At 42.3% G+C, this 12,953-nt stretch overlaps 1 protein-coding gene across 1 annotated transcript in view; it reads right to left on the reverse strand.

Moving 5' to 3' along the window:
• The window catches only part of PIK3R1 (phosphoinositide-3-kinase regulatory subunit 1), an 87,399-nt gene that overhangs the window by 69,497 nt on the left and 4,949 nt on the right, over positions 1-12,953 (reverse strand). The window contains exon 2 of the mRNA XM_053589448.1: positions 6,723-7,435. Within this exon, the coding sequence (XP_053445423.1) occupies positions 6,723-7,056 (334 nt within the window). The 5' untranslated portion in view covers positions 7,057-7,435. The remainder of the gene's footprint in view (positions 1-6,722; positions 7,436-12,953) is intronic.

Below are 12,953 nucleotides of genomic sequence, written 5' to 3' on the forward strand. Positions count from 1 at the left end.
TTCCTGAGCTCATGAGTTCGAGACCAACTTGATCAAGAGCAAGACCTCATCTCTAAAAAATAGCTGGACGTTGTGGTGGGCGCCTGTAGTCCCAGCTACTTGGGAGGCTGAGGCAAAAGGATCACTTGCACCCAAGAGTTTGAGATTGCTGTGAGCTAAGATGCCATGGCACTGTACCCAGGACTCTTAAGAGAGTGAGACTCTGTCTCAAAAAAAGAGAAAAGGATATATAAATGACATAATATATTTGGCATTCTTACTTGCCATATGTACAAAATTCTCCCCCCTTTTGAATGCTACTTAGTAAATGTAAGATACCATTTATTGCTGAATTTTAGAATTTCTAATGTTTACTTTCTCAAACTCAGACTTACTGAAGAAACGCTTGCTAATCGGAATTTCCTAAAATTTTAGACAAAGATGCATTCATCTAGAAACCAGAAAATACTGACATCATACTTACCAAAGAATTGACTGACAACAAATTTGAAAAGAAACACTTTGAGCCTATAGACTTTTTTCTTTATAATAATTTTATTAGAACATCAACATTAACTTAATTGCTAGGAAACAAAATAGGCTGCCGCCACACCACTTAAATAACTTCTGTTCAAATCAGAGGTGTCGGGGCTTTATTTAGGCAGTACAAATATGGCCATTGAAGGCTTTAACTGTTTTAGAAAAAAAGAACACAGAAGCCCTAACAAAAACATCTGAACAAGTACTTCCCTTAAATAAGAAAGCATAACTTGCCTACCACAGTCCTGTGTCTCTAAAGGATAAGGGAGAAAAGACACATGACAGAAAGCTTCTGCTCAAACAATGTCTTACTCTAACCCTGAAAGTAATTGTCAGCATAGCTCCAGGAAAAAGCAAGTCAAGTTCTTCCTTTCAAATAATAGACCTGGGGGAGGGAGAGAAATGCTTTCCTCTCCGGTCTAGAAATACCAAGGGCAGCCTTTCTACTCATGGGCCCCTCAGGGTCTGCCTGTAAATTCCTAAGGTGGCCAGGTCAGCTCTGGGACAGAACCCTCCAGCTAAAAAGCAGTGAAAGTGAGAACCCATCCTTTTCTTGTCAATTTCCTTTTCAAATAACCATAGATGCCCAAATTGTTAATTAGGGTTGCTTTCCTTCCTCTTACACATTTCTGGGGAAACAAAACAACTAAATTTGACAGGAAAAATGTTTTACAAAGTCAAGAACAAGAATATAAATGCTGGTGCTTATGAGAGGGAGAACTGGGTTACAATATGCAACTTAATATGTAAGTAATAGGCTCAGCACCTATAGCACAGTGGTTGTGGCATCAGCTACCTACACTGAGGCTGTCGATTCAAGCCCAGCCCAGGCCAGCTAAACAACAATGACCACTGCAACAAAAAATAGCCAGGCGTTGTGGCGGGCCCCTGTAGTCCCAGCTACTTGGGACGCTGAAGCAAGAAAATCGCTTAAGCCCAAGAGTTTGAGGTTGCCTGAGCTGTGACGCCACAGCATTCTACCAAGGGCAACATAGTGAGACTGTGTCTCAAAAAAAAAGTAAGTAATAAATTCTGTGATCATAAGAGATGTGGTTAGTCTCAGCTGATTTTATTAATAATTACCACATTTGGTTTCTTTTTCCAGACCCACTCGTTAAATCAATTATATAGATTATATCTTTTAGACATTTATTTCATTTTCTACTAAAACATAGAGGGCAAACACTTAACATTTTTATGCCTGGATACAAATCTCTCTAAAGCTCTGATGAACTTTCTGGTTTGGTTAGTTAGAGACGAGGTCCAAAGGGCCCTATTTTCAAAGACCCTGCAAACAGCCCTGACTTCTTACAAAAGCGGTCAGTAGACGCAGAAACAGCAGTCAGCATCAGAAGGGGATTTGATGAGACAATTCTCCAACTTCACAGTAAAGGCTTACTTAAGTAGGAGAGAAGGTGGGGAAAGTGAGGAGAAGGCTTACTCAGTTCACAATGGCAGGAGTTTGAGAAACAAAGCAAATGACCTGCGTGAGCACTATTCCAGGGGTCTCCAGGAGACAGCCATATATTAGGGCCCCCGGACTTAGCAAAGGTGTGTAATTTGGGATTGGGTCCCAATTTTCCATGATCTCTGTTCCGTATAGTCAATTTATGTGATTTATTACAGCTGTGCTTTCTAGACACAGAGCAACAATTGTGGAGGGACACTCAAATGCTGAGTGTGAGAAATGTAAAAATAACATGCCTCAGGAAACCGTGAAAACAAACACCCATGGCAGGCTCTTTTTGTCCATTTAGAAGGGATTTTGATCAAGATTTAAAATGGGCTGTGCTTTATGATTTACATTCAAAAGTGGCTGGCACCTACTGTGAGTCCCCCTGGGAGCGGGGGAGGGTGTGTGGGCTGTGAATGGAGGTGGGCTGCACTCACACTCCTAGGTGGTCTCTGAAGTTAGCAGATTCCAACGTTCTACACAAACTTGACATGGGCGCAGAAGCTCACTCTTCTAAACAGTCTACATTTGCATGACTAAGTAAAGGATCTCAAAGTAAGTGCCAAAACAGTCTTAAGAAATAGCCGCCGGCTCACTTATGAAAGAGAGGAATATATTCCCCTATCCCTAAATCCCCACCTTCAATCAACTCATCTCCCAGTGTAGAGAGAAAACACAGAACCCCAGTTGGACGGGGCGTTTTAAGGAGCTGGAATGCCAGCATCCAAGCAGCCTGAGGCAGAAACAGCCAGAAGACAGCCTTTCAATAGCTGCCTCTCCTAAAGGCACCTGACACCCACCTCACACACCAAGCACACCCTTTACCTGAACAAGACACAGAAAAGGTTCTTTCCAAAGAACATAAAATGTGACTCCACTGGGTTGTGGGAAAATGAATTAACATGTGATCCTCATATTGGTAATTTTAGCCCCAACTGCAAAGGAGATGAAATAAAGGAGAGGAGAAAAGGTATGACATCACGACACACCTTCCACTCGGCTTAAGAGACTGAGGCACTAATCAGTTTAACCCACTTTCCCACCAGCAAAACTATGTGGCCTAAGCACCGGGGTAGAAAATGGTTAAAGCAGGATGCCTCAGATGTGAATGATATGAATAACAAATAAGTCGTTGTTTTCAAAAGCAGGATGCGCTGTTAAGCCTTATATGCTTGCCCATGACATACAAAGCATGTGGCTAATTTCAGAAACCATGCAGAAAGTGAAATGTCCAGAAAATCAGCTGCTGCAGCAGGCTCACTTGCTGGGAACCTACCACACTGTTCCAGACACTCCAGACAACAGGGACCACAAAGACCCCTCCCCTCATGGAACTTACAATCTAACAGAGGGAACAGACAGTAAATACTAAACACCACCTGGTAGGTTAATAGATGCTTTGCAATCAACGAGGAGCAGGTTGCAGCATGAAATGGACTGGCCAGAGGCAGAGTCCATGAGAAGACAGAGTGGGGGTGGGGGTGGGGGGGGTCAGCCAAGCAGATGTCTGGGGAGCTGGGGAGGAGCTGTCCACACACAGGGGACAAAGCACAGCCCTCAGATGGGACAGGCACCAGAGGGAGGCAGAGGGCACTCTGGCTGTCTGGAGGCTTCAGCTCATCTTTCATCTCTGTATTCTAGCATAAAATAAGAATTCAGTTCAGGCTTACTAAGTGAATTTAATTCCAGCAAATTCAAGACTATCTAAAAAACAAATTCATTTAATCCATAAGCCAGGGCGTCCTTAAAAAATCAATATGCAAAATGTGGTGGTAAAAGGTACATGCTCCTGAGAGGAGCTGCACAGGAGATTTTCTAACAGGTTTTTCACTCTCCCCAGAAGTTAAACTGGACAGCTTTATTTCCAAGAACAGATAAGGAAAGTGGAAAAGTGGTTTCTATTATGTAGGGAGGAGCCTCTCACGCAGGGTCTTTTTTTGGTCAGAGTCTAATGATGGCTTTCTTTTAAAAACAGAGGTCTTGAGGCTCAGCAAAATGTGAGAGACACCCCACGAGCTTGCAGGCGCCCCTGTGCCCTCTGTGTGCAGGTACCACACACCCTCTGTGCACCCTGACGCCCCTAACAAGGTGTGCGACCCTCCACAAAAAAGGGCTGCACACAGTTCTCAGTCCTGGGATGGGGGTGGGCAGGAAGTCACCTTCTAAATGAAATAAAGACAGCCAAACACGAAAAACAGGCTAAGTCAGGCGGGGAGAGTGAAGAGGAAAAAAAAAAAGGCTGAAGAATTCAATTACAGTAACTATCCTCCTTTCTTGCCTTCACATATTTGTCACCATAAAAACTTTTTAAATACATACAAACTTAGGCAGAAGAAACCCATCTCATAGGTTCCAAGACATAAAATTTGTCCTTACAACTACTTTCTACGTCAACGTAACATGCAACTCATAGGAGTTGGATCTTCACTTCGTAGGAAAACTTAAATGGGAATACAAGACAAACCCTTCTAAACAAAACTAACGTTCAGTATTCTGCCCGCATCACCCTTCCTGACACCACCTTCTCAACCTTTTAGTTATTCCTAGTTTCTCACTTATATTTGAGCTGTAAGAGTTTCATACACATTATCAAGGGTCTCTTTCTTGAATTGTGCTCAAATTTTCCATTTTGCTCCACATTTTCATGTATCAAAAGGAAAACGAAAAAGCTGTTAGAAATCTCAGTTGTCACCACACCACATGAGAAAGACAGCATCAAAAAATAACAAGGACATAAGAGAAAATCACTTTTCCTGCAAGGAAAGACTTGCTTTTCTGTATTCTATAACCAAGTAAACTTACACCTCACAGCAGTTATCAAATGCAGTTTTGTTTAAAACTATTTTTACAAATTTTTTTTGATACTAATCTTGCAAAGTGCCCTTATTCTACTTTCTAAGTAATCTGTTCTAATTCAAAATTGAGACTTTTTATGATTCTATAACCCTCTGTACTCTGGGACACATTAAATCATTTTTCCTTTTGAATTAGTCTTCTTTAAATGTTTATAACTTAGAAAGCCTAACTGAAAATACGTGATTTGGTGGAGAAAAACAATTATGTACGTATATATCTTCAATGCGCTATGAGAAACTGCAAGAAAAACAATCAATGACAGAATTATCCGTGTGTGTGCAGATTCATTTGCAAAGAAAACTTAACTTTTGCTTTTGAATTGCAGAGTAAAAGACATTATTTGGACACTATTTATAAAGCACAGTATAATGTTTATACAATAAGTAAGTGCCCCTATTGGGAGAGGGAGAGCAAATGGTTTCCTTTCAGGCATCCTTAGGAAACGCCTTCATTTTTAAACAATATTCCCAGTCCTACTCTCACCCAGTGCTAAAAGGCAGCTCTCAGCCTTGCATTCTGCATCATCATTCTCATTATCTCACTCGCTTATGCTAGACAGAGGTTCTCAACCTGTGGATTGCGACCCCTTTGGTCTATTTGCAACAATGGGGCAATTAGGAAGGTTGACAACCACCGTGCTAGAAGAAGCCAACACTCCAGAAGGCATGAGACATTATTAATGGCGTCAGCATCTCTTCCAGAAACATCCTGGGTCGCCACCGTCAGGTCTGCTCAGTACAGAACCACTACAGTGAGGTACACCTGTTTTAAACATACCTCCCATTCCTTTCTTAGTCCTTGAGGGGGAAAAACAAATGCTTGAGATTTACTAGTGAGGAAACCAATATTTGAAAAGTTGATAACAGCAAAGCTGAACACCAGGCTTGTCTCTGTAAAACTCAGCAGAAGGAAAACCTTAAAGGGACCGCTGTGCCCGCAGCTCAAGTGTGGGCCATCTCCAACAAGCAATAAGTGGTTTTGAATTAGGATGGTTTCCATTTAGGAAAAGTATTCGGTGAAATGTTTTCCCTTCATGAAAGCCAAGCAGACTATAGGCATTAATGCTACAAATGACACCGCCCACAAGAGGAAATGAATCCCTTTACTTTTATATTAACTATAGGATTGGGTTTCAGCTTCAGCCACAGGGTTCCTGGAGAGGAAACCAAGAGGTAGATACTGGGTTATGAAAACAATGGTTTCTTCTCTGCTGAGTTCTGTGGTCATTTTATTACTCTCTACATTTTTCCGTTCAAATCATATTAATGTTAAATATACTTGCATTAGACTTACCCTCTACTTTCCCAAAATGATCATTTAGATATATACAGGCTGAGTATCCCTTATCTAAACGCTTGGGGCCAGGAGTGTTTTTAATTTTGGTGGGTTTTTCCCCCCCTAGATTTTGTAATAGTTGTCTATTTTAAATTGCACATGAACTTTATGGCCACCTTGTATTTGTATTATCCCACTTCGGCATCCTCAATCTAAAAATCAGAAATCTGAAATGGTCCAAGGAGAATTCCCTTTGAGCAACAAATAGTTTTAAATTTCAGAGCACTCTGAATTTTCAGATTAGGAATACTCAACCTGTAATGCTAATTACAAGAATAAGAACCCCGATAGGTGTTTAATTAAGTGGCAACAATAATGATAGTGTTTAAAGACACTCACTAAACAGGTTCTCAGATGCTATCTCCCTGTTTTTATAACTACTCCCAACCCCACAAACACAAATTTCTAACTGTGTAATGATTGACCAAGCTTTTATGTACCATATATCAATTCAAGTACAGTTGCCAAGATAACTTCTGCTCAGCATCACAGCCCAACCCAAACTTAAGACTTTTCCTTAAAGAAGAGAGTCATTAAGCAATCATTCATCAATACTGACCTTGTTGCTCAACGTCTGCTTCAGTTTTCGAAGAACCTGGTGCAACAGGAAGGGGCCGAGGTGGCCGGGGCTTTGGTGTGGGAGGCGAGATTTTCTTCCTTCCAATATATTCAACATAAGTTCCTGGAAAGTCTCCCCTCTCCCCTGTGGTTTCATTATAGCCATTTAACCAGCCAATTTCTTCAGGCCTGGCTTCCTGTCCGTCACTGAATCCAAGAGCTACTAAGGACCCTTTGTTCACAGTCAATACATCCCCCAAGTGCAAGTCAATGTCTTCTTCTCGCTCCTTCTTGTAGTCATACAGCGCTCTGTACTGGTACCCCTCGGCACTCATGTTTGCAAATCTGTTACCATGCAACAGTTGAGTGCGCTTGCCCTCTAATTTTACGTGTTTATGAAAAGTGAATTCAGAGAGTGTGTTAAAATTCCTAATAGGTGTCCAGCAGAGGACAAAGGACCACTCTCCAAAGGTTTAAGAGGAGAGGTGACTGGCCATCCGGCCAACCATCTGTCCTCCATCAATGGTGTGACTGAAGATGAGGCTCCGCTTCCCCTTCGTGCCACCGTCTTCCCACTGGCTTCCTTTTCAGTAACTTGTCAGCACTTGGACTCCAGGCTGACTCTCACAGCAAGGCCCAGTCCTTTCTGATGCTCTTGTCACACTGTCCATCTGTCGTCTGATTTTACTGTGGCACTCCACACTCGAGCTTCACCTAGCAAAGGAAAAATAAGACTTATGAATGAACATCACACTCTGCCATCTGTGTGAACTGGAATTTCTACGTCCATTCAACAAGTACCTAACCAATTTGGCAGATGCACCCAGGCCAGCGTGCTACTGCTTGACACAGTCTACATAACAAGGTTAGTGAAACAGTCCCAGCCTTCTAAGAACACTGGGTGGTGGGCGGGGGAGGAGAACTGGCATGTGGCAACGCCTCAGAGATAAGACTGGTACACTCGGAACAAAACACTAGGAGTGAGCCGAGAGATGGGCGTAACTAAACACTCGGGGCTCAGTGACGGAGAGCACACTAACTGCAGGGATCGGAGGACAGAATGGAATGTGTGGCATGATCCTACGTACAGAAGTGACTAAGCAGATGTCATATTCTGAGAAGAACTAGAACAGACAGTCCCATCTACCTGGAGCCAAAGGAGGAGCCATGAGATCCAGGTTAGGGAGGACATCACGTGTGGCTGTGTCAGGGCTGAGTCACTCAGCCCAGTGTGGCCCACAGAAAGGGCTGGGAAAGGGCAAGCAAGAGGATCAGAGTGCACTTGGGGAATCCCGATCAAACCACGGAGTGTGACGAGGTGTAGCGCAGAGGTCTGGGCAAGCAGCCACGAGGGCATGACCCCAGACGGCAGCAGAAAGTGGAGAGGAAGACCGAAGCAGGGGACAGTACAGAGAATGAACGTGCGGGATGTGGCACAAGCTCCGATGTGGGAAGAGGAAGAAAGGAGCAAAGTGCCTGATCCCAACATCAGGCAAAGAGAAGCCAGGGGACCTGATGGCTTACAGTGACGCCGGGCATCCACATGATGTGGGCTAGGGCTACTCAACACCTGGCCTGCGATTCAGGAGGTGAACATGCTAGAGGTTTGGTAATCAGCCACAAACTAGGCAAGACGGAACTCAATGGAATGAAGAAGCTCACAAGGAAAAAAATTAAAGTTAAAAATAATGACCCAAGGGCCAAATGCTGATGTTCAATGAATACAAGTACAGAGGGAAAGTCAGGGTTTAGAAATAAAACAACATCCCAGAGATGGTTCAGGTAGAAGGTGATCTCCTAAGGCTAAATCCTAAAGAAGCATCCAGACACGAGGTGGAATCAAGGCTAAATATTATAATTTGGAACTCTGCCCACGGTGGAATCCTCCGTGACTTTTAAGAAAGTAGATTCCAGTCCAGTAGTGAGAACAGCTCATTTAACGTCATCTTAAGGAGTTAAGAAATCAGAGCGCAAGTAGCGATGGCTGCTGCAGACTGCTCTGTAAAGATGACTTAGTGGAGAGGGGAACACGTCATGGAAGTGTTTTTTTTTTCTTTTTAAACATAATGGAGGCAGAGGAATGAGACAGTCAGAGATTCTAAGTTGGAATTAGTAAGTCAAAGTAGATGGCTGATAGAACAGTGTGCACACACATACACTTTGCACCCTAGTCATTTCTCAATGTTATCTTTATTATAAAGAGTAAAGGCAACCTAAAGTTTTCAGTTAAGCTGGCTGCATAATAAAGCAATAAAAACAATAGCCACACAATTTCAGTGGGCCCTATCAAAGAGAGCTTTTATTAAGGTTTGAATAGCGGAGCACTTTGGAAGTTTAATATTATAGACACTTTTGGGGGCAGGCAGCTTAAGAAGCAAAATCTAATCGTAGATTAATTGTTACACTGGCATTCAGAAGTGTAAAGTATGCAACTTTACATGGTTAAAGTCTCTTAGCTGTAATACAATAACACACTTAGGAGTGTTACATATTAAAAGAAGCAAAAACAAACACTGGAAGCCTTTATGTAGCAAGAATATCAATTTGGGATAGTACTCTACTTTGCGTTTCCGTTGTCAGAGAAAAAAATTAAAGCGACCGGCAGAGCATATCAGAAAAATAAGCTATATTATTTGTTTGAAGAAAGCCTCTCGTCTTTTGAAAGATCCAGAATCAAATTTAATATTCACTGCATAAATTCACACAAAAATGTAAAACTAGCAAATCTCATTTTTAGTACTAATGTGCTCTGTACAAAAGAGACATAGAACTCTAAAGAACATGAAAATTTATATATCCCTAAATGCTTAGAAACCAGGCAATATGCCTAAGAATAATTTAATCCTCCAAATCTGCCTTGAAATTTTTGTTAGCTTTTCCTGGCAATGTATGTCTTTTTGGGAAAAAAAAAAAAATTCTCAACCAGTAAGCTGGGTAGATCCTTACGCCAGCTGCTGCCTAACACTTCCTCTACTGCAACCACACAGGGGGCCAGTTTGGTGGGATTCTTAACAGAATGGGAGGCACAATGAACACACTCTTGTCTCTCCTCCCTCTACCCTCCAATAACCATGAAATAAACCCGCTCTCCACTCACAGTGTACCTCTGAGGCAAGGTATGTACTCAGAAAAGGTTCCATGTTATGTCGTGGTTTTACAAATGAAAACTGTGCATGTAGCTGGGCATGGTGGTTCACGCCTATAATCCTAGCACTCCGGGAGGCCAAGGCAGGTAGACTGATCTCAGGAGTTCAGAGACCAGCCGGAGCCAGATTGAGACCCCTATCTCTAAAACACAGCCAGGCATCACAGTGGGCACCTGCAGTCCTAGCTACATGGAAGGCTGAAGCAAGAGAAATCACTTGAGCCCAAGAGTTTAAAGATGCTGTGAGCTATGATGACACCATGGCACTCAACCCTACAGTGGGGATGCTCTCCAAAAGTATCAGAGAACTACAAATTCTCTCTCCCTCACCACTTACAAGAAGAACCCTGTGCAGAACTCTGGGTCCTCGTCTGATACAAAGAACCCTAGATCTTCCCTGACTCTAGGATCCTATGTAGAACACACAGTCGCTTCCTTCTGAGACTCCACAATCAGGGTAGGAAGACTGATGCAGACAGGACAGGTTAAACAATTCAAGGTCAGCCATGATTCAGTGTCAGGTGGTTTTCAAGCAGTGTCGTAAAAGGAAGAGTGGGCAAGTCATTTGTGTGTGGACTGGATCTCATGGTTCAGAGGTTCAGAGAGGCGCTGGCTCGGCAGAGAAGGCAGGCACCTCCATCCTACGGCACAGTGCGCGCTTTCTCCTGGCTGCCATATCCAATTGTAATGATTCATGTCATTGTCATCATCTATTGGGAACTATTGGTGTATTGACTCATTTACTCCTCAAGATAACCATATAAAGTAGGTACTAGCAATATTTTCACCTTACATTTGAGGAAAATAAAGGGCAGAGAGTTTAGTATCTTGGCCATGATAACACTCGGGGATAGAGAGTTGGAACCAGAACCCAGATCCTGGCAGTCTGTCCCCATCACCTTTACCATCACTAGAACCTACTGCCGAACTGACTTTGCTTTGATGCCCAAGAGAAGCCCAGAGAGGTCAGTGGTATCAACACTGCAGATTTCTCGCCTTTCAAGCTAACCTCTCAGATTGGCCCTGAATATCTACTTTCTGCCCTCTGGGACAGCAGCCTTATTAAAAGAGTATGTGGTGCTCTTTCCTGATCCTGCACAAAAAGAAGCCATTATAACTCAGCAGCAGTTCCATCCAGTCCAGGACCCAGCATCTCAGCCTTGCAAATTGTCTTCTAAAGAGACTTCATTAAAATGCATCCTTGCCAGAGAAGTCCATAAATCAGTGAATAAAAGAATACTGGGCACACCACTTCTGGAAGGCTGCCCACTTCTGGAACCCTGCCCATTTTTGCTCTATGAGCTTAGCTTCTGCCACCTGTATCCCTCTTGGCAACTCACCCCCTCCCCCTATTCCAGGCTCCCCAATGCACAATTTCAGGCAACTCAACTCCTCTCTGGGGGATATGTGAAGCACCAATCCATAGTGATAGTCTGTCACATCTAGAAGACTGACAAGTTCTTTTCACTCACCCTCAAATTCTCCCTGGAACTACAGAAGACAGCAGCAGCCTGAGGCATTTGGCAATACTTGCGTAACCCTCCTGAGATCAATCTGGAGCGCAAACTGTTCAAATCAACAGGATACATCTTTCCCAGAGTCACAATATTATACTTCCATTCTCTTTGGCTACATACACTTGTCCACTGAACTATTTCCACCCAGATTTGACATAATTATTCACATAATAAAGGTTTTTATATGTGGATAATATTATCTACAACTTAACATTTTCAAATATCCAAAGTAGTTTTGAGATATAAGTTCCTACAATGTAAGTTAAGTTACTGTAACAAAAGGTATAAAAGAATACATTAGCTTACTCTTATAACATCATACCCAACAGTTCAAAATTTTGTTGAAGGGAATAATTTTGCTCCAAGTCTTTCAATCCTTTTAAATAACGGCCTGCAATCCCATTAATCAGAAGCACATTTCTCTGTCTGCTAAGATACTGAGAAATTCTCACTCTGCTCCTCAGAATTATTTCTGATGCTTGACAAATAGCAACCCATGACTGCTTAATGTACGACTGCAAGTAGATTTTCAGTTTAACCCTTGAACTTGCAGAAATTTTGGCAAAGAACCAAGCAAACAAAAAAAAAAAGCCCTCTGATTTTGTTGATTTTCTTCATTCCCCTTTTAGAAAGGACAAGAATTTGGAAAACTTGATGGGAGTAGCAGGAATAAAATTACATTAAATAATAAATCAAGACTATACCCCAGTCATGTGATTCTGTCTTGCAAGGAAATAAGCATTTTGGAAGCATAAAATGGGTCTTCAATGAGGATGGGAGAGTTGGGAAAGGTTCCTGGGACCAAGGTCCATGTCTCTACTTTCCATCTTTCCCTTCTCAGTGTGCTAGCTCGGAATCTAGGGCAAGCTCCCTAACTGAATTCATACAGTTAAAAAATTATTCAAAAACCTTTCTACCTTTCAAATTGTTGTATCCTAGAAATTATGAAAAGCAAACTGAACAAAGTTAAAATGTCTTAGGGTCTTAGTATTTCACATTGTTGTAACAGAATACCTGAAAGTGAGTGATTTATAAACAATAGAAGCTTATTTGGCTTGTGGTTCTGGAGGCTGGGAAGTCTAAGAGTGTGGCAGTAGCATTTGGTGAGGGCCTTCATCCTGCATCATCTTGCAGGGGCAAGAGAACAAGAAGGGGCTCAACATGCTTTTATAACAAGCCTTCTCTCAAGATAACTGACCCACTCCTGCAGGAACAACTCCACTCATGATGGCAGAGTTTCTTATTAGGGCCCACTCCCAACATTATTGCACTGGGGATTAAGTTTCCAACACATGAACCAGGAGGTACGTATTCAAATCACAGCACTCGGTAATAATACATTACCTTCTGTTTAATATGATGGGCTCTGGATGAATTTTACAGCGTGTGAAATTTATCTCAAAATAAAATGAAAATGATGGGCTCAAATTAAGCCCCAAATTATAGACATAAAATATCTTAATTAGTTTTCAAATGAGGCTGGGCACTGTAGCTCATTCCTATAATCCCGGTACTCTAGGAGGCTGAGGCAGGAGGATCTCTTGAGGCCAGGAGTTAGAAACCAGCCTGG

Source organism: Nycticebus coucang, chromosome 1 (genome assembly GCF_027406575.1).
Source record: "Nycticebus coucang isolate mNycCou1 chromosome 1, mNycCou1.pri, whole genome shotgun sequence".
NCBI classification, from domain to species: domain Eukaryota; kingdom Metazoa; phylum Chordata; class Mammalia; order Primates; family Lorisidae; genus Nycticebus; species Nycticebus coucang.